The sequence below is a fragment of the Salvelinus alpinus genome, chromosome 9 (genome assembly GCF_045679555.1).
Source record: "Salvelinus alpinus chromosome 9, SLU_Salpinus.1, whole genome shotgun sequence".
In the NCBI taxonomy this organism is placed as follows: domain Eukaryota; kingdom Metazoa; phylum Chordata; class Actinopteri; order Salmoniformes; family Salmonidae; genus Salvelinus; species Salvelinus alpinus.
The window spans coordinates 69,032,536-69,058,656 of NC_092094.1; the positions used below are offsets into that span (position 1 = coordinate 69,032,536).

At 40.6% G+C, this 26,121-nt stretch overlaps 1 protein-coding gene across 1 annotated transcript in view; it reads left to right on the plus strand.

Annotated features, from left to right (window-relative positions):
* LOC139530526 (MAM domain-containing glycosylphosphatidylinositol anchor protein 1-like) overlaps window positions 1-26,121 on the plus strand; it is a 292,852-nt gene that overhangs the window by 249,659 nt on the left and 17,072 nt on the right. The window contains exons 14-16 of the mRNA XM_071327017.1: window positions 2,368-2,391; window positions 7,349-7,501; window positions 8,473-8,634. Coding sequence (XP_071183118.1) covers window positions 2,368-2,391; window positions 7,349-7,501; window positions 8,473-8,634 — 339 coding nt within the window. The remainder of the gene's footprint in view (window positions 1-2,367; window positions 2,392-7,348; window positions 7,502-8,472; window positions 8,635-26,121) is intronic.

Here is a 26,121-nt window from a genome sequence, read left to right on the forward strand (position 1 = left end):
TAGGTTTTGTTAGAAAAAAGTGCATATTTCAGGTAGAAATCACAGTTTACAATTGCACCGACCATCACAAGACGACTAGAATTACTATAGAGAGCAACGTGTATGACCAATTTACTCTTAATAAAACATTTCATAAGAATAAACAAAGCATAGCAATGGAAAGACCCAGATCTTGTGATTCCAGACAATATTTCAGATTTTCTAAGCGTTTTACAGCGAAAACACAATAAATCGATAAGTTAGCATACCACATGTGAAAACGTTACCAGAGCATCGATTCCAGCCAAAGAGCGCTATAACGTAATCACCGCCAAAATATATTAATTTTTTCACTAACCTTCTCAGAATTCTTCCGATGACACTCCTGTAACATCATTTTACAACATACATATACAGTTTGTTCGAAAAGGTGCATATTTAGCCATACAAAACCGTGGTTACACAATGAAAATACTAGGAAATCAAGCCTCAAAATGTCTGACGTCATCTTTCAGAGTGATCTAGTTTAATTGAAAGCTAATCATATACTTGACTAAAAAATACAGGGTTGACAGGAATCGAAAGACAAATTAGTTCTTAATGCAACCGCTGACTTACATTTTTAAAATTATCCTTACTTTTCAATACAGGGTTCGCCAAGTGACGCGATAACAAACAAAATGGCGAAATATGCGTTTAAAATAATTCGACAGAACAACGATTTATCATATTAAATATTGCTTACTTTGAGCTGTTCTTCCATCAGATTCTTGGGCAATGTATCCTTTCTATGTTGTAATCTTCTTTTGGTCGATAGATGTCCTCTGTCCTTCGAAATGTCCACTAACAACGACCGAGACCCCGAAACGTTCCCAAAGCTAGAAAGTGCACGACAAATAAATTCCTCAGAATCGCACTAAACGGATATAAATTGCTATAAAACGGTTCAAATTAACTACATTATGATGTTTTTAACAACTATAACGAGTAAAAACATGACCAGAGAAATATTGCTGGTTAGACAACGATTTGGAATGAGGCAAGTCCGATGTCCTTCACGCTTCAGGCGCGCGACGAGAAAGGGAGGTACCTCTACGTTTTGTTCTTTTATAGTGGCTGTGATTGTGCAATCGATTCCATTCAAAACGTGATGACGTACAGACACCCAGAGGAAGACGTAGGCAGTGTCGGTTTCTTCATAGCATTCACTGTCACCTTAAAAACAGACTCCAGATCAGGGGTAAAAATTTCTGAAATCTGACCCCTGTCATGAAAAGTGCTGTAGATATAGTTCTGTACCACTCAGAGACAAAATTCCAACGGCTATAGAAACTAGAAAGTGTTTTCTATCCAATAATAACAATAATATGCATATTGTACGATCAAGAATTTAGCACGAGGCAGTTTAATTTGGAGACCCAAATATGCTAATGCGGAACAGCACCCCCTATAGTTCCAAGAAGTTATTAAGAAGGAAAGAAATTCCACTAACTTTTAACAAGGCACACATGTTAATTGAAATGCATTCCAATTGACTACCTCGTGAAGCTGGTTGAGAGAATGCCAAGAGTGTGCAAAGATGTCATCTAGCCAAAGGGTGGCTACTATGAAGAATCTCAAATATAAACACTTTTTTGGTTACTACATGATTCCATATGTGTTATTTTATAGTTTTGAGGTTTGAAAACCAATGATGGATAGGAAGCTTAAACTTTTTGAATTCAACCATTATTGGGTTCAAATACGCATTTAGATTTGTGAACAACCATCCACAACAACCACAATCCGTAAGGTGCAAATAGCTAAATGTAATTCACATTAAAGCGCTATGTAGATATCAATAATAAGTGATATCTGTATCGCTGTAGACTACATCACTGCTGTCATCCTTAACTCCAAGTGTTTATTCAAACTGGATAATCTTTGGATGCCAACAGCAGTCGCACCATTGAAAGACAGCTTGGACTGTAACCTACAAAAGCCTATTCCTGCTCTTTTCCAGCGATCCATCAAACACATTTGGTGTGTCATCATAGTGGTCTCTGACTTGTGGTCAGACTCTCTCAGGTGGAACAAACATAAACTTGCGCCTTTTTTCAATGCTGATTTGAATGTCATTGAGAAAACAGAGAAGTGTCAAATATTTTTTCCCGTAAACATCCTTTCTGATATTAAAAGTAATCATCTAGGTAATCATCTAGTTTTTCAAAAGTATCTGTAATCTGATTACAATATTTTTGCTGGTAATTTAATGGATTAGAGTTACCATTTTTTTGTAATGCCTTATATGTAACAGATTACATGTAATCCGTAACTCCTCAACCCCGGCTACTACAAAGTTGTATGAAAGTGTATTGTGGTAATCAATGTGTATTTCCTCTTTTACAGCCTACAAATACCCAAGACCTTCAGGTAAGAGTGCCCTAAACAAAATTAGGAAGTGCATGTACTTCGCCGAGTGGGATGTAAATTGTAATAGATTGTTTCTATTATAACACCATCGTGAAAGGTGAACAGGGAGATACAGGCTTCTTCCCAATTGAAACCCAATTCCCCATTAGTGCACTAGGGCTGACTTTGTGTGGCGGGCATAATTTGTGTTTGTGTGTTTGTGTGTGTGTGTGTGTGTGTGTGTGTGTGTGTGTGTGTGTGTGTGTGTGTGTGTGTGTGTGTGTGTGTGTGTGTGTGTGTGTGTGTGTGTGTGTGTGTACTGTAGTGTCTTGACTTTACTTTCATTAATCTGATGACTTATTTATTTAATCCACTAACTATGTTTAATTGTTACCCAATTAAATTAATAATGTAACAATTTGGGGCACCACAGAAGAGGCTGTTTAAAGAGTTACCATCTCCCAAATTAAACTCTAAGGTATATATATATTACATCGATAAACAGTCATCCTATTAATCATTACCTCTTATCATATCATCATTCTGAACAGACGTTACCTCATGCATCTGCAAAAACCCCAGCCTTACTCATGATTCAGTACTACACAAATTGGTTTAATTATTATTTACTAGCTAACTAATAACAGGATAACGTACACACTTAATACATGAGACAAAGGTCCCTAGCGGACTGACACAATATGGCATTTTACCCAATGAGAGAGAAAGAGGGAGAGAGAGAAAGACACTTATCGTCTATACATTCTATAACTATTCTCCCATTAATCACATGCTTTGCACACGAACCGCGGCCCGTTTGGAATAAGAAATCATGAATTTATTTACGTGTGGTTGTCTTTGTCCATCGTGTAGTCCTGAAGAGTTCACAGAGTTCACTCTTCCATTCGCTCCTGAAGCTGCTCATTTGAAGATAAGCCAGCCGTGCCGATGGTTCCACTGGGGTGATGAGAGTAGCGTACGGTGATTTGAGACTCGTAGTAGGATGGGATGGTTTGAAGATTTGGCTCAGGACAGATAATCAGCTGTACCAGTGATTGTCTGAGAGGGAGTTTGTCGCCTCTCCCTCCTCATGTTGATTATTCAGGGTTCAGGATTCAGACCACTATGGACATGAGCTGCAGCTCTTAATTTCTCTGGTCTAAAGAAAGGTGAGTTTATTTCTTCACCTCGTGTTGAGGTTCAAAGTTTCAACCATTTCAAACATGTAGCCTTACGTTTCCTGGTCTAAAGGTTGATCCTTTATGCACTCTTGGTCAAAAGGGGCGTTCCGTCATGCTTACAAGCTCTCTGACCTCACTTCGGGCGTGGTTACTTACTTGTACAAAGTATTATCAAAAACAATTATCTTATTAGAAAACTTAAATCACATTCCAATCTTAACAAATATACTTTAATCATTTTTCTTATTAATGCACAACATATTGGATGAAAACTTGACAGTGAAAGAGGATATACAGTTGAAGTCGGAAGTTTACATACACCTTAGCCAAATACATTTAAACTCAGTTTTTCACAATTCCTGACATTTAATCCAAGTAAAAATTCCCTGTTTTAGTTCAGTTAGGATCACAACTTTCTTTAAGAATGTGAAATGTTAGAATAATAGTAGAGAGAATGATTTATTTCAGCTTTTATTTCTTTCATCACATGTCCAGTGGGTCAGAAGTTTACATACACTCAATTAGTAGCATTGCCTTTAAATTGTTTAACCTGGGTCAAACGTTTTGGGTAGCCTTCCACAAGCTTCCCACAATAATTTGGGTGAATTTTGGCCCATTCCTCCTGACAAAGCTGGTGTAACTGAGTCAGGTTTGTAGGCCTCCTTGCTCACACACACTTTTTCAGTTCTGCCCACACATTTTCTATGGGATGGAGGTCAGGGCTTTGTGATGGCCACTCCAATACCTTGACATTGTTGTCCTTAAGACATTTTGCCACAACTTTGGAAGAATGCTTGAGGTCATTGTCCGTTTTGAAGACCCATTTGCGACCAAGCATTAACTTCCTGACTGATGTTTTGAGATGTTGCTTCAATATATCCACATAATTTTCATTTCCTCATGATGCCATCTATTTTGTGAAGTGCACCAGTCCCTCCTGCAGCAAGGCACCCCCACAACATGATGCTGCCACCCCCGTGCTTCACGGTTGGGATGGTGTTCTTCAGCTTGCAAGGCTCCCTCTTTTTCCTCCAAACATAATGATGGTCATTATGGTAAAACAGTTCTATTTTTGTTTCATCAGACCAGAGGACATTTCTCCAAAAAGTATGATCTTTGTCCTCATGTGCAGCTGCAAACCATAGTCTGTCTTTTTTATGTTGGTTTTTGGAGCAGTGGCTTCTTCCTTGCTGAGCGGCCTTTCAGGTTATGTCGATATAGGACTCATTTTACTATGGATATTGATAATTTTGTACCTGTTTCCTCCAGCATCTTCACAAGGTCCTTTGCTGTTGTTTTGGGATTGATTTGCACTTTTCGCACCAAAGTATGTTCATCTCTAGGAGACAGAACGCGTCTCCTTCCTGAGTGGTATGATGGCTGTGTGGTCCCATGGTGTTTATACTTGCGTACTATTGTTTGTACAGATTAACGTAGTACCTTCATGCATTTAGAAATTGCTCTCAAGGATGTACCAGAGTTGTGGAGGTCTACAATTTTTTTCTGATGTCTTGGCTGATTTCTTTTGATTTTCCCATGATGTCAAGCAAAGCGGCACTGAGTTTGAAGGTAGGCCTGGAAATACATCCACAGGTACACCTCCAATTGACTCAAATTATGTCAATTAGCCTATCAGAAGCTTCTAAACCCATGACATAATTTTCTGGAATTTTCCAAGCTGTTTAACTTCTCTGGGATATGTGGGACGCTAACGTCCCACTTGGCCAAAAGCCAGTAAAAATGCAGAGCGCCAAATTCAAATGAATGACTATAAAATCAAACTTTCATGAAATTCACATGCAATACACTAAATTAAAGCTACACTTCTAAACCAGCCAACATGTCAGATTTCAAATAGGCTTTTCGGCGAAAGCAAACGATGCTATTATCTGTGGATAGCACCATAGTAAACAAAGAGAGAGAAGCATATTTCAACCCTGCAGGCGTGACACAAAATGCAGAAATTAAAATATAATTCATGCCTTACCTTTGAAGAGCTTCTGTTGTTGGCACTCCTATATGTCCCATAAACATCACAAATGGTCCTTTTGTTCGATTAATTCCGTCTATATATATCCAAAATGTCAATTTATTTGGCGCGTTTGATCCAGAAAAACACTGGTTCCAACTTGTGCAACGTGACTACAAAATATCTCAAAAGTTACCTGTAAACTTTGCCAAAACATTTCAAACTACTTTTGTAATACAACTTTAGGTATTTTTTTTACGTAAATAATCGATCAAATTGAAGACGGGATGATCTGTGTTCAATACAGGATTAAAACAAACTGTAGCTAGCTTTCTGGTCACGCGCCTCTATCTAACAGTACACTTCAAGTTACCCTCGTTCTGGATGGCCGTACTTCTTCATTACACAAAGGAGAAAACCTCAACCAATTTCTAAAGACTGTTGACATCCAGTGGAAGTGGTAGGAACTGCAAGAAGTTCAATTAGAAATCTGGATTCCCAATGAAAACTCATTGAAAAGAGTGACCTCAAAAAATAAATCTGAATGGTTTGTCCGCGGGGTTTCGCTAAATTAGTTCTGTTATACTCACAGACATGATTCACACAGTTTTAGAAACTTCAGAGTGTTTTCTATCCAGATCTACTAATAATATGCATATCTTATCTTCTGGGGATGAGTAGCTGGCAGTTGAATTTGGGTATGCTTTTCATCCAAACGTGAAAATGCTGCCCCCTATCCTAGAGAAGGCACAGTCAACTTAGTGTATGTAAACTTCTGACCAACTGGAATTGTGATTCCGTGAATTATATGTGTTTGAAAAACAATTGTTGGAAAAATTACTTGTGTCATGCACAAAGTAGATGTCCTAACCGACTTGCCAAAACTATAGTTTGTTAACAAGACATTTGTGGATTGGTTGAAAAACAAGTTTTAATGATTCCAACCTAAGTGTATGTAAACTTCCGACTTCAACTGTACCTTTCAAGTTACAGTATTTCATCCATACAGTTTTTAATGACATCACAAAATGAAAAACAATATTACATTCATATTGTTATGTTAGAAATATTATTACATTATTCACTTTTTGGATGTTAGAGTTTTGGGTGGGAACAGACATTCCTTTGGTTGATACTAAAGTTAAAGAGAGAGTCCTCTCCTGCTTAATTTACAACCAAATGTGAGCTTTCAACCCGGCAGTTCCCTCCTCCCCCCTTTGCAGGTGGGAGAGGGTCTGGTTACTGTCAGCCGTTGCCAAGCTGATCTGACCCATTGTGATCCTCACAGGACAGTCATGACAGTAGTTTTCCACAACACAGTGGATTCATGTGATGGGTTGAAATTGATGTGATTGTTGTTGTTGGTAGCAACTGTGTGGATAGTTGGAGGATTGTTTTTCATTAGTTTGTGTGATTGAGTTGAAACAGACAGCGAATTATTGTTGAAATGCTAGGAGCTGATTCCCATGTGATTAACTAGTCATTTTTAAACTTCAAACTGTCTCTCCTAAGTTCTTTTTCTGTTAGTCTCTCCCGCCCTGGCTTTCCCTACTATATCTCTCTTTCATTTTTTCTTTCATACTCTCCCTCTCTCTCAGTTCTGTGTCTTGATAATGTGTCCCTCTTTTTTCTCACTTCTTCTCTCTGTGATCCCTCACTCTTCCCTCTTCCTCTCTCTGTGATCCCTCACTCCTTCCTCTTTTGTCTCTCTTCTTCTCTCTGTGATCCCTCACTCTTCCCTATTTTTCGTCTCTCAATGTCATTGCTCATTATCTCTGAATCACAATTTTTATAACGCCTTCTTTCTTCACATTTCTTTTTCTGATAGACCATGTCTGTGGCTTTGAGGACAAGCACATCTGCGGTTTCTCCCAGGACCGGGGCGACAATTTTGATTGGACAAGACAGAACCACCTGACCCAGAACCCCAAGCGTTCATCCAACACCGGCCCAGAGATGGACAGGAGTGGCACCAAAGAAGGTAGACTACACTCTTAGATGTAAAGGAGCCTGGAATAACCTTTTGAGGTTCTAAAAATTGCCACAAAGGTTTCTCGAGAAACTCCTCTTAACATTTTCTTCGAGGAACTCCTGTGACATGATGCATATCTTTTCTCAAAATACGCATATACCGGGCTGCCTGTGTAAATGTTCAAACAGGAAACTTTTTGTGATGGAAGGGGGAAAACTTTTTACATTTTTAATAATATATTGTAGCAGTAGCATATCAGAAGATGTGAGGCATGGCCTAATGTCATTCCTGTTCATCATATAAAGCTTGTACACTACAAATACAAAATGTCCTTGAATGTTTATACATATTACACGTGCTAATATCATATTAGCATTGCTGATTACAAAGAGCTCCGTGACAGTCATCCAAAATGCAATGACCTCTTTATATAGTAATAAAGTGTTAGTTACTCCAACATTGGGATTTGCATAGGCCCTTGAGGAACTGACACACGCCTTTAAGCCTCATTCAAGCTACAAAACTGTTAGTGTTCAACCTTTAATGTGAAGCTTCGGAGGGGATTTTGTTGTGGGGAATCTTCAGAATGGATAAGCAACCTTTATTCTCATTTTCGAGTGTGGAGCTGCAGCATTTCTGATCTAGGATCAGGTCCCCCCTTTTATTCGTTATGGCTTAAAAGGCAATACTGATCCTAGATCAGCACTCTTCTATTAGGCACTTTGGTAATATGGGCCCAGGTTTTTTGAGCAGAAATGATCCAAAAAGGATGTAAAATCAACATATTTTTTAAACTTTGGACACAGGGCCAATGAGAATATATTAACGTAGGTGCACATTATTTCATAGCACTTACAACTGTCATACCTATTTGTGTCACGCAGAATTCACAAGGATTTACAGATAAACCCACATATAAAAGGGGACCAAATCCACTGTCTCTAACCCAACCCTCTGTCTCCCCTCTACCACCCGTCCAGGTTGCTACATGTACATTGAGGCCTCTCGTCCCCGGGTACCGGGGGACACTGCCCGTCTCTTGTCCCCCCTCTACAACGTCACCGCTACCAGGGGCCCCAAGGGTTCTGGTTGTCTCCCTTACTGCATCTCTTTCTTCTACCACATGAAGGGCAAGCAGACCGGTGAGTACATAAGCAACACCGGGTCAGAAGTAAAAGTAAGTAACCTTGTCTAAGCTAGAATGTTTCTGTAGTGTGAGGCAGCTTGATGTACAAGTACACCCCCTGGACAGGACACTTGTTTTGCAGGGCCTTAAAACCTATTAGGGCTAAGTGTCCCGCTAGCGGGACAACTTCCGGTGAAACTGGAGGGTGCGCAATTCAATAAATAATCATACAAATTATGGATATTAAACATTTAGGTACATGTAAGTGTCTTATATCGGTTGAAAGCTTAAATTCTTGTTAATCTAACTGCACTGTCTGATTTACAGTAGCTATTACATCAAAAGCATGCCATGCGATTGTTTGAGGACGGCGCCCCACATCAAAATATTTTTACACTGGCACAGGTTTCATAAATTCACAAATAGCGATTAAATATTCACTTACTTTAAAAAAATCTTCAGCTGATTTGTAATCCAAAGGGTCCCAGCTATAACATGTAGTGTCATTTTGTTAAATAAAATCCTTCTTTATATCCCAAAAAGTCAGTTTAGTTGGCGCCATCGATTTGAGTAATCCACTCGTTCAACAGAAAGAGAAAGGAATCCGAAAACCTACCCCTAAACTTTATTCCAACAAGTCAAAATATGTTTCTCTTTACTCCTCAGATACCCTAAAATGTAATGAAACTATAATATTTCTTACGGAAAGAAGTATGTTCAATAGGAAACCGATTTTAGCAGGTGCGTTCTGTCTTCATGGCGCGCGCAAACACGAATTTCCAAGACTATGTCCCTGTACTAAAACTGATATTTCTTCTTCGTTTTTGAAATTACAAGCCTGAAACCTTGAACAGACTGCTGACACCCTGTGGAAGCCATAGGAATTGCATCCAGGGAGCTAATTTCTAGTATGCCCTTATACTTTCCATTGTAAAAGCATGGTCTCTAACATAGGCTAATGTGATTAGCATGAGTTTGTAAGTAACAAGAACATTTCCCAGGACATAGACATATCTGATATGGGCAGAAAGGTTAAATTCTTGTTAATCTAATGGCACTGTCCAATTTACAGTAGCTATTACAGTGAAATAACATCATGCTATTGTTTGAGGAGAGTGCACAATTATGAACTTGAAAACAAATTAATAAACCAATGAAGTACATTTGGGCAGTCTTGATACACCCTTTTTGCAATGGTTCATTGGATCGGTCTAAAACGTTGCACATACACTGCTGCCATCTAGTGGCCAACATCTAAACTGCACCTGAGCTGGAATAATACATTACGGAATTTCTCTTGCATTTCAAACAAAATGGTACCAAATTGTTTTTAAATGCATATTTTTTTTTTAATATTATCTTTTACCAGATCTAATTAATGTGTTATATTCTCCTACATTAATTTCATATTTCCACAAACTTCAAAGTGTTTCCTTTCAAATGGTGTCAAGAATATGCATATCCTTGCTTCAGGTCCTGACCTACCGGCAGTTAGATTTGGATACATGTATGTAATTTTGGGCGAAAATTGAGAAAAAAGGTCCAAACCTTTTTTTAAGTGCAGGGTCTCGTGCCCGTGGGGACCCGGCCCAATTTAACCCCTGAGTGTACATCGACGTGCACACACACACATACATGCATGGACGCACAAGCACGCACGCAGACAGCCAGACATACTCCATACGCACGCAGCACAAACACACACAAACACACAGACAAATGTTCACATTTACGTGCACACACATGCACACACACACAGGGCAGACTGGCATAGCCCTTGCTGCTGCCGTGAGACAGTCTCCCTAGCCAGGACAAAGTGGGCATGCTTACTTTATCATTGTCTTACTTAGACTGGACAGGAGACGACAATAAGCACATAAGGACATAGATAGATGGGACAATAAGGACATAGACAGATGTCAAATACACCCTGTCAGGTGTGTCCCGGGATGCATGTGTGTGTACTCCTCAAAAGCAGGTAGTGGTGGTAAGAGAAGGGGGCAGAGGGGTTGTCGCTGGGTGATTTACGAGAGGGGGCATGACGCAATCAGTCACTGGGGAGGTGGTTCATCATAGCGCGTGCTATCGGACGGGTTTATCGAGTGCATAGATCTTGTGGCACACTTCGTCCATGTCAACAACCTGGCCCTGCTGATTAATGGGTGTAGAGGATCTGAGTGTGTTAAAACAAAGCTGTGTGTGTGTGTGTGTGTGTGTGTGTGTGTGTGTGTGTGTGTGTGTGTGTGTTTGTTCCCCTTGGAACCATTGTCCCCCCCGTCACTCTACAGGTACTCTAAGTGGTGTAGTTAGAGGTGTTCCCTCTGCGGAAAATGAAGTGATTCTAATCTATCATATTGTAGAAGAGTGGTTGTATCTGTTGTATAGGGAAGTGTAGGAGGAAGACCGATGCCTAGATCCCAAATCGATCACAACCTCTTAATTCTGTTAAGGGATGCACACCTCTCTTCCAGTTCCTCAGTCCTGCAAACCTTGAATTGGCATTGAATCTCTCTCTCTCTATCTCTCTCTCTTTATCCCTCTCTCCATTCTCAAATTGTTTAATTAGTCGTTGCCCACTGACTGCCCCTGAACCCTCACCCAGACCACTCAACACATTTTCTCCTTTTCCTTATTCTCTCATTCTCCCTCCCTGCTATCTCTCTCCCTTCCGCACTACCTCTATGTCTCTTCTGAATGTGGCAGACCAGACACCAGACACACTCCTGAAATATCCTCCCTCCGTTCCGAGGCATTATCGACTCACTTCTCAAGGCTAGAGTAATGCTTTTTTAATAAGGGCTGACTCTTTAAGTCAGACTGCCATGACCCTAGAAGACAAGGAAGATCAGCTGGTCAAAATGGAAGTGGAGAGACAGTAGTCCATTAATCCCAGCCCTTATTTTAGAGGGAATTCCCCTACACTCTTAGAATTATTATTCACCTTTATTTAAACTGGGAGTCACATTGAAATAAAACTATTTTACCAGAGAGCCCTGTATATGTTTACAAATAAAACCTAATACATAAATAAAACACAACAGCCCTACATAAACATTACAACTAAAACACACTATAATAAAACACATAATACACAACATTAAACATATTTAAGAAAATCGCATTCCCTAACATAAAAGCCTGAAAGGCAACCGAATATCTAATTGCATGAATTATGTGTATTGTTCCACGCATAAGAGTCCTAAAACCGTCCCCAGTGATAAAAAGTATTGCTGAATGGAATACTGAGTCCAAAACAGAGGCTGCCACAAGCACATAAATAATGTAGTGTAGCTAATTTCACGGAGAACAATCTTCCTTCTATTTTCAGAACTGAGACAGGATTTATTTCTATATAAGAAACAATCATAGATCTTAGCTTTGTCAAGTTTTCAATTTGTGTTTTAAAAGACAACTTGTCATCAATCCAGATACCCAAGTACTTATAGTGAGAAACTTGCTCAATTTGGGCTCCAATTGGAGTGCAAATACGCAAGTCCTCAGGGTCAACATTACGAGACCTAGAGAACAACATAAACTTTGTTTTATTTGCATTTAACATCATTTAAGATCAGAAAGTGATTTTGGGATTGAGTCAAAACCATGCTGAAGGTCTTGAATGGCCTGCAGCACTGAAGAGCCACAGGAATGAATAACTGTGTCAGCTGCGTAGAGATGAATGTTATAGGTGCTAACAGTATTTCCAATATCATTTATATACAACGTGAACAACAATGGCCCCAAAATCGAACCCTGGGGTACCCCTTTAAGCGCTTCAAGAAATGTGGATTTAACCCCGTCTATCATAATAGCCTGGGTTCTGTCACTACGATAGTTGTGAAACCACAAACTGGCTTCAGTGCCAAGGCCTAACACAGACAACTTACTCAATAAGATAGAATGATCAACAGTATCAAAAGCTTTTGACAAATCTATAAATAGGGCAGCGCAATTCATCTTAGCATCCAACGCATTAGGGGTGACTCGAGTAATCCTGGAGATTCTCAAGGAACCCTGGAGTTCCTCAAGGAGCCATTGCAGTCAATGGGTTCATATTTGCATGATTGGTTAGTTAAGGGGTTCTTGGAGGAACCTTTAGTGTTTCACTGTAGCAAAGGTTACAGAGGGATTTTTTTTTGCAGGCGTGTGCATAGCACTTGGATTTACAGTTGGATTTGTTGCGCTGCGAGACTCCGGAGAAGATGAAAATATGTGTTTTTTGCCGATGGCTTTATGGGATAGCTTGCAACTTGTAAACAATGACCCCTTCCTATATTTGTATTTGTATTTATTATGGATCCCCATTAGCTGTGGCCAAGGCAGCAGCTATTCTTCCTGGGGTTCAGCAAAATTAACCTCTAACGAGCCTCTACCCCGGGTCCGGGATCACCCCCCACCCCCCCACACACTGATTAGCATAGCTAGCATAGCTTCACAAGTAGATAGTAGCATCTAAATATCATTAAATCACAAGTCCAAGACACCAGATGAAAGATACAGATCTTGTGAATAAAGCCACCATTTCAGATTTTTAAAATGTTTTACAGGGAAGACAAAATATGTAAATCTATTAGCTAAACACGTTAGCAAAATACACCACTTTTCTAACTCCATCAGTTTCTTACTACTTCAGGTGCTATCACCAATTCGGCTAAACTAAGATATTGATAGCCACTAACCAAGAAAAAACCTCTTCAGATGACAGTCTGATAACATATTTATGGTATAGGATAGGTTTTGTTAGAAAAAAGTGCATATTTCAGGTAGAAATCACAGTTTACAATTGCACCGACCATCACAAGACGACTAGAATTACTATAGAGAGCAACGTGTATGACCAATTTACTCTTAATAAAACATTTCATAAGAATAGACAAAGCATAGCAATGGAAAGACCCAGATCTTGTGATTCCAGACAATATTTCAGATTTTCTAAGCGTTTTACAGCGAAAACACAATAAATCGATAAGTTAGCATACCACATGTGAAAACGTTACCAGAGCATCGATTCCAGCCAAAGAGCGCTATAACGTAATCACCGCCAAAATATATTAATTTTTTCACTAACCTTCTCAGAATTCTTCCGATGACACTCCTGTAACATCATTTTACAACATACATATACAGTTTGTTCGAAAATGTGCATATTTAGCCATACAAAACCGTGGTTATACAATGAAAATAGTAGCAACTCAAGCATCAAAATGAGGGACGTCAGCTTTCAGAGTGATCTAGTTTAATCGAAAGCTAATCATATACTTGACTAAAAAATACAGGGTTGACAGGAATCGAAAGACAAATTAGTTCTTAATGCAACCGCTGACTTACATTTTTAAAATTATCCTTACTTTTCAATACAGGGTTCGCCAAGTGACGCGATAACAAACAAAATGGCGAAATATGCGTTTAAAATATTTCGACAGAACAACGATTTATCATATTAAATATTGCTTACTTTGAGCTGTTCTTCCATCAGATTCTTGGGCAATGTATCCTTTCTATGTTGTAATCTTCTTTTGGTCGATAGATGTCCTCTGTCCTTCGAAATGTCCACTAACAACGACCGAGACCCCGAAACGTTCCCAAAGCTAGAAAGTGCACGACAAAGAAATTCCTCAGAATCGCACTAAACGGATATAAATTGCTATAAAACGGTTCAAATTAACTACATTATGATGTTTTTAACAACTATAACGAGTAAAAACATGACCAGAGAAATATTGCTGGCTAAACAACGATTTGGAATGAGGCAAGTCCGATGTTCTTCACGCTTCAGGCGCGCGACGAGAAAGGGAGGTACCTCCACGTTTTGTTCTTTTATAGTGGCTGTGATTGTGCAATCGACTCCATTCAAAACGTGATGACGTACAGACACCCAGAGGAAGACGTAGGCAGTGTCGGTTTCTTCATAGCATTCACTGTCACCTTAAAAACAGACTCCAGATCAGGGGTAAAAATTTCTGAAATCTGACCCCTGTCATGAAAAGTGCTGTAGATATAGTTCTGTACCACTCAGAGACAAAATTCCAACGGCTATAGAAACTAGAAAGTGTTTTCTATCCAATAATAACAATAATATGCATATTGTACGATCAAGAATTTAGCACGAGGCAGTTTAATTTGGAGACCAAAATATGCTAATGCGGAACAGCACCCCCTATAGTTCCAAGAAGTTAAGGCAGTTATACAATTTTAAAACATTACAACAATGGTTGGGTGTACAATAGATCCAGGTCCTATAGATCCAGTGTTACACGTCATCAGAGCGCGATGTATGTTTGTTGCTGTTGAACGCTGTTGAACGCCGAAACTGAAACCTGTCGAACGCTGAAACCTGAAATAAAGACCTCGGTTTAAAAGCTGACAGTGTTTTTCTATACTTTTATTTTATATTTGAATCCTCCGGCTGTGTTGGGCTAAATTGCTGTGAGTACTGCTATCTGTCCCAGGATCCTGCCAGATTCCGTATAGGGGGAGAGACGCAAAAGCCAAGCTAGCTTAGCTGGCTCGGCGGTCTTAAATGGAGGCCGCTATTGAACGTTTCCAGCGTTGCAGGAGCTGCGTTTACTTTGCTTTGTTCCGGGACAATGTGGACCGCGCTGACTTTCAATGTAGCAACTGCTTGCTTGCGGAGGACTACAGGAGCGAAGTAGCTACACTTAGCAAGCAAGTAGCAAACCTACATAAGCTACTGGGGCACCCACGCCCACCTACATTTTCTTCCACCCCAGTATCCGGACGCCGCTCTGGTCTGTTGGAAGTTTCACCGCTGTGTCGGCTCTCCACAGCCTATGTATTTGCTGCTTCACAGTCCCCGCTATTCCATGGTTGAGTGTCTATGTGTGTAACATGTAGTGCGTATAGCCTTAATATTCATGATGATAATTGTTATCCATATCGTATCACCGTCATGGTTGCATCATAATTATCTTTAACATAATTGAAAAACACATCCCAGCATTTCCATAGCAATTGACGTTTCACCTGATCATGAAAGAGACCTTGCATTACTCGAGACGGCTTCACTACAGTACAAAAGTATTCCGTACAATGTTATTATTCCCCAATGCCCCCATTCTGATATCTTCCCCCTGCTTGTTGTAAACATATATAAACTTTTAGACAAATACATAAAAAAGATAGATAAACAAGAAACATATTCAATTATAAAACAGTTCTCGACAATAGAGAGAGAGAGAGGTGAGAGTGGGAGAGAAGAGGTGAAAGAAGAGAGCGAGTGAGATCAGGTGTGTGTGTGTGTATGTATAAGTCCGTATGTGTAAGCGAGCATGTTATTGAGTACGTGTGTGTTCATATCCACTTCATACTGTTCAGATATTTTTACAGTTCCCATACTTTCTTTCTTTCGTAACCTGAGGTTCCTGTAGAATTTAGTACAGCCATGGTGTTATAGAGCTGTCTCGTAATAGCTGTCCATCTATAAAGAGTTTGTCCACAATGAGAAAGGCACGCTTACCCTTCTCCCTCTGTTGCCTCTGTACCGGATACAGTCTCTTACGACGTTCGTTTATCTCCCTTGGAAATTGGTCATTGAGACCGAATTTGGTCCCTTTAAGCTCCCTTCCCTTGCTTTTGATCAGCTCCTTTTGTTGGTAGTGTTCAAATTTTGCGATGATCGGTCGGGGACCCTTGGTCTTGTTGCTCCAAGTCTGTGTACTCGGTGGAAAGCCACCTTGTTTACAGTCTCTATAGGAAGTTTCAAGGCAGATCACATGAATTCTCTGATCGCGCCCTCTAGATTATTGGATGCGTCCTCAGGAATCCCAGAAAAATTAATATTTTCTCACATGCTACGACTTTGTATGTCTAGTAGCGACTCCTTCATCACCCTGTTTTCCGTGAGTAGACAATCCAAGTTGGAATCGTGGATTTTAACCTTGGCTGTGAGTGCCTTGTTCTCTCCTTGGAGCGTGATAATTTCACTATGGCTAAACTCCAAACTCCCCCTCAGTCCTGCTGCCTCCTCACACAACTTTTCCAGTGTTGCATGGATTTCAGCCAGAGCACTAACCTCTATTTCAACGGTAAGTAAATCGTCCGTGTCTGTAAATGAACCTGTTTTTCTTTTTTTTGTCGGGTTAAAGTTATTTTGTGAGGTAGTCGGATCTTTCCATGATGGAGTATGTTGTTCCTCCATAGCGTAAAGCTGTTGGTAGACTTGAGACTTGGACTCAAAGACTTGAGAACATCTCTGCTGCCTGGTATGGCAACTGCTCGGCCTCTGACCACAAGGCACTACAGAGGGTAGTGTGTACGGCCCAGTACATCACTGGGGCCAAGTTTCCTGCCATCCAGGACCTCTATAACAGGCGGTGTCAGAGGAAGGCCCTACAAACTGTCAAAGAGTAGTCATAGAGTCACTAGTCATAGAGTGTTCTCTCTACTACCACACGGCAAGTGGTACCGGAGCGCCAAGTCTAGGTCCAAAAGGCTTCTTAACAGCTTCTACCACCAAGCCATAAGACTCCTGAACAGCTAATCAAATGGCTACCCAGACTATTTGCACTGTCCCCCCACCCCATCTTTTACGCTGCTGCTACTCTGTTTATTATCTATGCTTAGTCACTTTAACTCAACCTACATCAATTACCTCGACTAACCGGTGCCCCGCACATTTATTCTGTACCGGTACCCCATGGATATAGCCTTGTTACTGTTATTTTACTGCTGCTCTACAAACATTTTTTACTTATCTATTTTTTTACTTAACACTTATATTTCTTAAAACTGTGTTGTTGGTTAAGGTCTTAACCTGTTGTATTCGGCGCATGTGATAAATTTGATTTCATTTCATGTTTGGTTGGCCTACGATACATTTTAATTTATCCAACCATTTCTTACCCTCCTCTGAGTGGGTGCGATGTTTATTCATGCACATGAATGTTTGCAAGTAGAAGTTGTGTTTATTTAATTCAATGTATGGTTTCCTTTGTTCATATTTCCCGGGTAATCTTCAAGTTCCGTGTGTCTGTGTCCTATGTACAGTATGTCCCTGTCATTTTTGTAGTGCGTAATAAGGGAGCGCTCGACTCAGTTCACATTGAAAAGGCTACGTGACCTGCGCTCCACGCTTTTGAGTTAGAACTTTGAACTTTGTTCCATGTATTAATGGTGTTGAAATATAATTAATAATCATTGTCTGATTAAGATGAATGTACCAATGTAACAATGGATGTGGAAATGGCTTTTTACATTGTAGAACCAGTTTGTCAGTTGTAATTGCAAATTGGGTAATTGTATGGTCCTGGGGGCAAAGTGCTTATGTTATTGTAGGCCTACCTGTTTGATCTCCTGTTAGACAGACTCGGTTTGGTTTCTCAAGGGGAGCCTGTACAGAAAGGACAAGCTATTTCTTTTGGGCTATTTCTTGAGTATATTTGTTAAATCTACTTGTATATTTTGTGTGATACGACGCTTTCACCATTGGATCACCAAGACCTGTAAATAAATCTACACTCTTGCATTCTGCTGATTGCATGCCCTTACAACTGATACAAGGTCCCTATTTTACAATTACATTTGCTAATCAAAATGTGTTCAAATAAAATAAATGAAAAGGGCTGTCTGGTAATAGGTAATAGACAAGATTTGTAGTTGAACAAGTCGTTGCATGTATAGATAATTTTTATTACTTGACATGAGACTTGAATTGAAAACTTGTGACTCGCCTTGAGACTCAAACCTTGTGACTCGAATAATAGTGACTTGGTCCCACCTTTGCTGCATTCAAAGTAAACACTGCTGAGATGGAGGATCTTCGGCAATTCGGATTGAATACTGGCCTTGATTGCTGATTACAGCTGATTACTTAGCGCTTGGTAAGGCTACTAAGTCTGAAAACGTCTGAGAAACTTGACACTTCTTCTTTACTGGCCTTGTTAATAAGTTCAAAGGGAACAGGAAGAAACGTCCTGTGTGGCTCAGTCGGTAGAGCATGGTGCTTGCAACGCCAGGGTTGCGGGTTTGATTCCAATGGGGGACCAGTTTGAAAAAGTATGAAACGGTATGCACTCACTACTGTAAGTCGCTCTGGATAAGAGTGTCTGCTAAATGACAAAAATGTAAAGATACACATTATTATAACAAGTGAGAACAGGCCCCTAAAGGCAAGCTGCCAATGGACAACAGTCTTGTGTGGCCAGACACCCCATTCACATGGCAAGAGAGGTTACAAATGCTGGTGCTGTGCCACACACATTCTGCCAATCTCCCACTCCTATTCAATCTTTGTCACGATATCCCATGATATGCAGTATTTCAGCATAAGAGATGGCCATATATATGCATCATCGCTACTCTGTTCTATTCATATCCTCTGTGTCCTTCAGGCAGCAGGAATATGAAATCCCACGAGGCCTGTGTCGAGCCGCATGCAACATGGCTAATGATAATAACAACAATTCTGCATTTCATCTGTAGAAAACCCATTTCTCAGGAACTGAAGTGCTAGATAACAAATTGAGTGACTCTTAATAGTGTTGACAACTGCTGGAGGAATGCAACGATTCAGCTCCTGGGGAGGAAGGAGGGGGGTGAGGGAGTGTCAGCGGGAGTGTCACTATAGCAACTAGGCTCTCTTTCTCTCCATCGCTTTCTCTCCCTCTCATGGTTTTCTTTCCTTCATCTGTCTCTCCAATTCCTATTCCTGTTTGTCCCTCCTCCTCCCTCTTTCTTTCTCCACACTTCTTTCTCCATCCCCTCCATCTCTCCCTCTATTTTAGAAGCGGCGATTAACTTCTTTGGTATAGGAGGCAGCATTTTCACTTTTGGATGAATTTCGTGCCCATAGTGAACTGCCTCCTACTCTGTCCCACACGCTAATATATGCATATTATTATTACTATTGGATAGAACACACTCTGAAGTCTAAAACTGTTTGAATGATGTCTGTGAGTATAACAGAACTCATATGGCAGGCAAAAACCTGAGAAAAAATCCAAACAGGAAGTGAAAATTCTGAGAGTGGTCGTTGTTAAAGTCATCGCTTATTCAATTCTCTGTAATATATGGATCTGTTTGCACTTCATACACCTTCCACTAGATGTCAACAGTCAGTAGAACGTGGAATGAAGCTTATGCTGTGTTGTGGGACCGGATGGGAGGGGAATGAGTCAGTGGTCTGGCAGAGTGCCAGTTCTTGGTCACGCGCTTTCCTCATTATATCGTCTTGCGTTCCGTTACTTATAGAGACTGAAAAGAATTCTCCGGTTGGAACCTTATTGGATATAAATGATAACAACATCCTGAAGATTGATTCTCTACTAAGTTTGACCAGTTTATTTGACCTGGAATATAACTTTTTGAAGTTTTCGTCCGACGTTTGCATTTGGACACGTGTACTACACATGCTAGCACAATTAGCTAATTGGACATAAGTAATGGACATTATCGAACAAAACAACGATTTATTGTGGAACTAGGATTCCTGGCACTGCATTCTGATGAAGATAATCAAAGGTAAGGGAATATTTATGATGTAATTTTGTATTTCTGTTGACTCCAACATGGCGGAAAAATGTTACATCTGAGCACCGTCTCAGATTATTGCATGGTGTGCTTTTTACGTAAAGTTTTTTTTAAATCTGACACAGCGGTTGCATTAGGAACAAGTGTATCTTTAATTATATGTAAAACATGTATCTTTCATCAAAGTTTATGATGAGTATTTCTGTTATTTGACGTGGCTCTCTGTAATTACTCCGGATATTGGAGGCATTTCTGAACATGGCGCCAATGTAAACCGAGATTTGTGGATATAAATATGCACATTATCGAACAAAACATAAATGTATTGTGTAACATGATGTCATATGAGTGTCATCTGATGAAGATGTTCAAAGGTTAGTGATTAATTATTATTAATGGTTTTTGTTACTACTACACTACTTTTGCTGGGAAAATGGCTGTGTTTTTCTGTGGCTATGTACTGAGCTAATATAATTGTTTGGTGTGCTTTCCCCGTAAATCCTTTTTGAAATCAGACATGTTGGCTGGATTCACAACATGTGTAGCTTTAATTTGGTGTCTTTCATGTGTGATTTCATGAAAGATTGATTTTTATAGTAATATATTTGAAATTGGCGCGCTACATTTTTTCTGGATTTTGGCCAAGTGGGACGCTACCGTCCCACCTATCCTAGAGAAGTTAACAAAAAGTGATAAACATTGATGATTCCTCGGCAGTCCTGCTGCTGTCCCTCTTTCTCTCTCTCTGGGCTAACCAGACCCGTACAATTTTTTTTATGGATCCAAAGCTCATTAAATGTTGTTTAATGCTGCCGCTGAGCCCAAAGAGGGAAAATGAGGGGGCGGGAGACACAGAAACATGGCTTATGGGTAATTAATAGGGAGAGTGAGGATAGAGCGAGAGAGGGAGAAAGACAGACAGATAGAGGATTAAGTGAGTGTGTGAGGGTGTCACCTGATTTGTTTTACCTGTCTCCACCCCCCTCGAAGTCAAATCAAAATCAAATCAAATTTATTTATATAGCCCTTCGTACATCAGCTGATATCTCAAAGTGCTGTACAGAAACCCAGCCTAAAACCCCAAACAGCAAGCAATGCAAGTGTAGAAGCACGGTGTAGAAGTCACCCATCTTACCCACTTATCCCCTGGGTATTTATACCTGTGTTTTCTGTCTGTCTGGGCCAGTTTGTCTTGTTTGTTCAAGTCAACCAGCGTTTTGTCTCAGCTCCTGCTTTTCCCCAGTCTCTCTTTTTCTCGTCCTCCTGGTTTTGACCCTTGCCTGTCCTGACTCTGAGCCGTCCTGTGCCTTTGCCCCTACTCTGGATTACCAACCTTTGCGTGACCTGACCCTTGGCCTGCCTGCCGTCCTGTACCTTGGCCCCACTACTCTGGATTATCGACCCCTGCCTGGCTTGACCTGTCGTTTGCCGGCCGCTGTTGTTGCAATAAACATTGTTACTTCAACACAGTCTGCACTTGGGTCTTATCTGAAATCTGATAGAGGGAGGCAGTGAGTGAGTCTGTGAATCCTAAACCACCCCCTCTCCTCTACCAAGTCGCTCAGAGGGCCCTCCATTGTCAGGTGTTGCTGACGAAACTCAGAGGGTAACTTCCAGAGAGTGGCGAGGGGATCAATAAACCCATCAACTATGGGACACACTCGTGACTTGAATGATGTTCCACTTTTAAATAATAATTAAATGAACATGAAATTCAAACTAACAAATCCCCCTGTTGTTTTACAAGATATAAACCTCAGTAACAGTTAAACATTTCATTTGGGAGTTATTTCGTCTGTTACATATGTCTCAATATGATACAAGGAATATATGTCTCATCTGTTACAAAAGTCTCAAAATCAAACAAATGCATGTGACATATAATTAGGCACGCCTCTCCATACTTCTTTAATCAAATGGGCCAAACTTCAAACATACCGCGGTGCGTGTCGGGATAGCACTTCGCTCTGACGCCTGCAGCCTTGCCGGCTTTGGCCAAAGTGGTTGTCGAAGGGTCTAATTCAGCGTCTCCCAAACTCGGTCCTCTGCACCCCAAGGGGTGCATATATAGTTTTTTCCCCCTGACACTACACAGCTGATTGAAATGATCAAAGCTTGATGATTAGTTGATTATTTCAATCAGCTGTGTAGTGCTAGGGCAAAAAGACAAAACGTGCACCCCTTGGAATCCCGAGGACCGAGTTTAGGAAACCCAGGGCTAATTAGCCCCTACACCACTCAGTCCTGGGTCCCCCCTGGGTGGAAGTTTTGGTTTGACCCTTGCAGTAGACAGCTGATTTAAATAATCAAAGCTTGATGATGAGTTGATTAGGGAGAGATTTGAGATTCAGCCACTGGGATTCAGCCAGTGAGTGAGTGAGTACTAAATTGAACTGCAGAGACTCAGTCCAAGTCTCTACACTTCTCCAAAAGTGTGTACTCATTCACTCACCCCATGCATTCAAAAGCATTAGATTGGTCCTTACCGGTCCTTGGATTTTTCGACCCTTTAAATCCATAAGGGGGGAGTGAATGAGTGCACTCTTTGGGAAAAGGGTAGATAATCAGAATGTAGACTACCACAGAAATGACTGAGATGAGGAGCTCAGTTCTAATGGAGTTGTCAATCAGACACTCATCAGACCAACATGCCAGGATAGGTCAAAGTTAACCAATGAATATGCTAAGTCACACTTGGTTTTCAGACACACTCCAACAACCAACCACCATGGGAGGGGTTCAACAGTCATAAATCATGTTTTTCATGAAATGTGACGATATTTGGATAAAACCAGATCAAAGTATGATGACCAAAGTATGAAAAATGTTGCTTCTACATTGATAAAGTTTGATCATAAAGTTACTGGTCCCCTCCCCCACGTCAAATACTTGGATTCAGGAGGCGGGATTATTACAAAGACAGGGTGACATCACCCTAAATCAAATTTTTATACACCAATGGTTACATTATATTCTCTTAACTAATTTAAGTAAATACAGCCATTTTTCTCATCCATTTACACCCAAAATCAAATCAAATTGTATTGGTCACATACATGTGTTTAGCAGATGTTTTTGCGTGTGTAGAGAAATGCTTGTGTTTCTAGCTCGGGCGGTGCAGTTGCCGTACCAGGTGGTGATACAGCCTGACAGGATGCTCTCAATCTGTAAAATTTGTGAGGGTTTTAGGTGCCAAGCCAAAGTTCTTCAGCTTCCTGAGGTTGAAGAGGCGCTGTTGTGCCTTTTTCACCACACCGTCTGTGTGGGTGGACCATTTCAGTTTGTACGCCGAGGAACTTGAAGCTTTCCACCTTCTCCACTGCGGTCCCATCGATGTGGATAGGGGGGTGCTCCCTCCCTGTTTCCTGAAGTCCACGATCAGCTCCTTTGTTTTGTTGACGTTGCATGAAAGGTTAATTTCCTGACACCACACTCCTAGGGCCCTCACCTCCTCCCTTTAGGCTGTCTCGTCATTTTTGGTAATCAAGCCTACTACTGTTGTGTCTTCTGCAAACTTGATGATTGAGTTGGAGGCGTACGTGGCCACGCAGTCATGGGTGGACAGGGAGTACAGAAGGGGGCTGAGCACACACCCTTGTGGGGCCCCATTGTTGAGGATCAGCAAAGTGAAGCTGTTGCTTCCTACCTTCACCACCTGGGGGCGGCCCGTCAGGAAGTCCAGGACCCAGTTCCACAGGGTGGGGTTCAGACCCAGGGCCCCAAGCTTAATGATGAGCTTGGAGGGTACTATGCTGACCTATAGTCAATGAACAGCATTCTTACATAGGTATTTCTCTTGTCCAGATGGGCTAGGGCAGCGTGCAATGCGATGGCGATTGCATCGTCTGTGAATCTATTGGGGCGGTAAGCAAATTGATGTGGGTCTAGGGTGTCAGGTAAAAAAGAGTTGATATGATCCTTGACTAGTCTCTCAAAGCACTTCATGATGTCAGAAGTGAGTGCTACGGGGCGAAAGTCATTTAGTTCAGTTACCTTTGCTTTCTTGGGTACATGAACAATGGTGGCCATCTTGAAGCATGTGGGGACAGTAGACTGGGATAGGGAGAGATTGAACATGTCTGTAAACACTCCAGCCAGCTGGTCTGCGCATGCTCTGAAGGCGCGGCTAGGGATGCAGTTTGGGCCGGCAGCTTTGAGAGGGTTAACACGCTTAAATGTCTTACTCACGTCGATCACGGAGAAGGAGAGCCCACAGTCCTTGCTAGCGGGCCGCGTTGGTGGCACTGTGTTATCCTCAAAGCGGGAGAAGAAGGTGTTTAGCTTGTCTGAAAACAAAATGTTGGTGTGCGCAATGTGGAATATACACAGCTGTGACTATAACCGAAGAGAATTCTCTTGGGAGGTAATACGGTTGGCATTTGATTGTGAGGTATTCTAGGTCGGGTGAACGGATGTTTGCACTCACGAGACTCCCAGTTACACAATAAATGTTATTTTTGTTCGATAAATATTACTTTAATAACAAAACTATGCCATTTGGGTTGCGCGTTATATTAGGAAAACCACAGCCTCGTTCCGTTCAACGAAAATTCCAAAAAGTATCTGTAATGTTCGTAGAAACATGTCAAATGTTTTTTATAATCAATCCTCAGGTTGTTTTTAACATACGTAATCGATAATATTTCAACCGGACCGTAACCTATTCAATAAAAGAGAGAAAGAAAATGGAGAGCTACCCCTCTCGCTCGCAGGAACTAATCAAAGGACACCTGACTAGTTTTGAAAAATCTCGCTCATTTTTCAAAATAAAAGCCTGAAACTATGTCTAAAGCCTGGTCACAGCCCGAGGAAGCCTTTGGAAACGGAATCTGGTTTATACCCCTTTAAATGGAAGAAAGACGGGAAATGAAACACAGATAAAAAAAATAAATAAAAAAAAATCACTTCCGGGTGACATATTCAGTTTTGTTATAGTCACAGACAATATTTTGACAGTTTTGGAAACTTTGGAGTGTTTTCTATCCTAATCTGTAAATTATATGCATATTCTACGATCTGGACCTGAGAAATAGTCCGTTTACCTTGGGAATGTTATTTACAAAAATTAAAAAAATAAATCTGACCCCTAGCGTCAAGACCTTGATTGTACAATATTTGCACATTATTCTATAAAAAAAATTATTGAAGCTCTGTCAAGTTGTTTCTTGATTAAATCAAATTGTATTGGTTACATGCGCCGAATACAACAGGTGTAGACCTTACAGTGAAATGCTTACTTACAAGCCCTTCACCAACAATGCAGTTTTAAGAAAAAGAAGTGTTAAATAAAATATAGATTAATTAAAATGTTTTATTAAAAATAATTAAAGAGCAGCAGTACAATAACAGTAGCGAAGTTTACATACACTTAGGTTGGAGTCATTAAAACTCGTTTTTCAACCACTCCACAAATGTCTTGTTAACAAACTATAGTTTTTGGCAGGTCGGTTAGGACATCAACTTTGTGCATGACACAAGTCACTTTTCCAACAATTATTTACAGACAAATTCCAGTGGGTCTGAAGTTACACGAAGTTGACTGTGCCTTTAAACAACTTGGAGAATTGCAGAAAATGATGTCATGGCTTTAGAAGCTTCTAATAGGCTAATTGACATAATTTGAGTCAATTGGAGGTCTACCTGTGGATGTATTTCAAGGCCTACCTTCAAACTCAGTGCCTCTTTGCTTGACATCATTGTTGGGAGCAATTTCCAAATGCCTGAAGGTACCACGTTCATCTTTACAAACAATAGTACGCAGGTATTAACACCATGGGACCACGCAGCTGTCTACCGCTCAGGAAGTAGACGCGTTCTGTCTCCTAGAGATGAACGTACTTTGGTGCGAAAAGTGCAAATCAATCCCAGAACAACAGCAAAGGACCTTGTGAAGATGCTGGAGGAAACAGGTACAAAAGTATCTATATGTAACGAAGTTCCTCCTCCTCTTCATACGAAGAGGAGGAGTAGGGATTTGAGGACCAAAATGCAGCGTTGGAGTTAGACATAATATTTATTT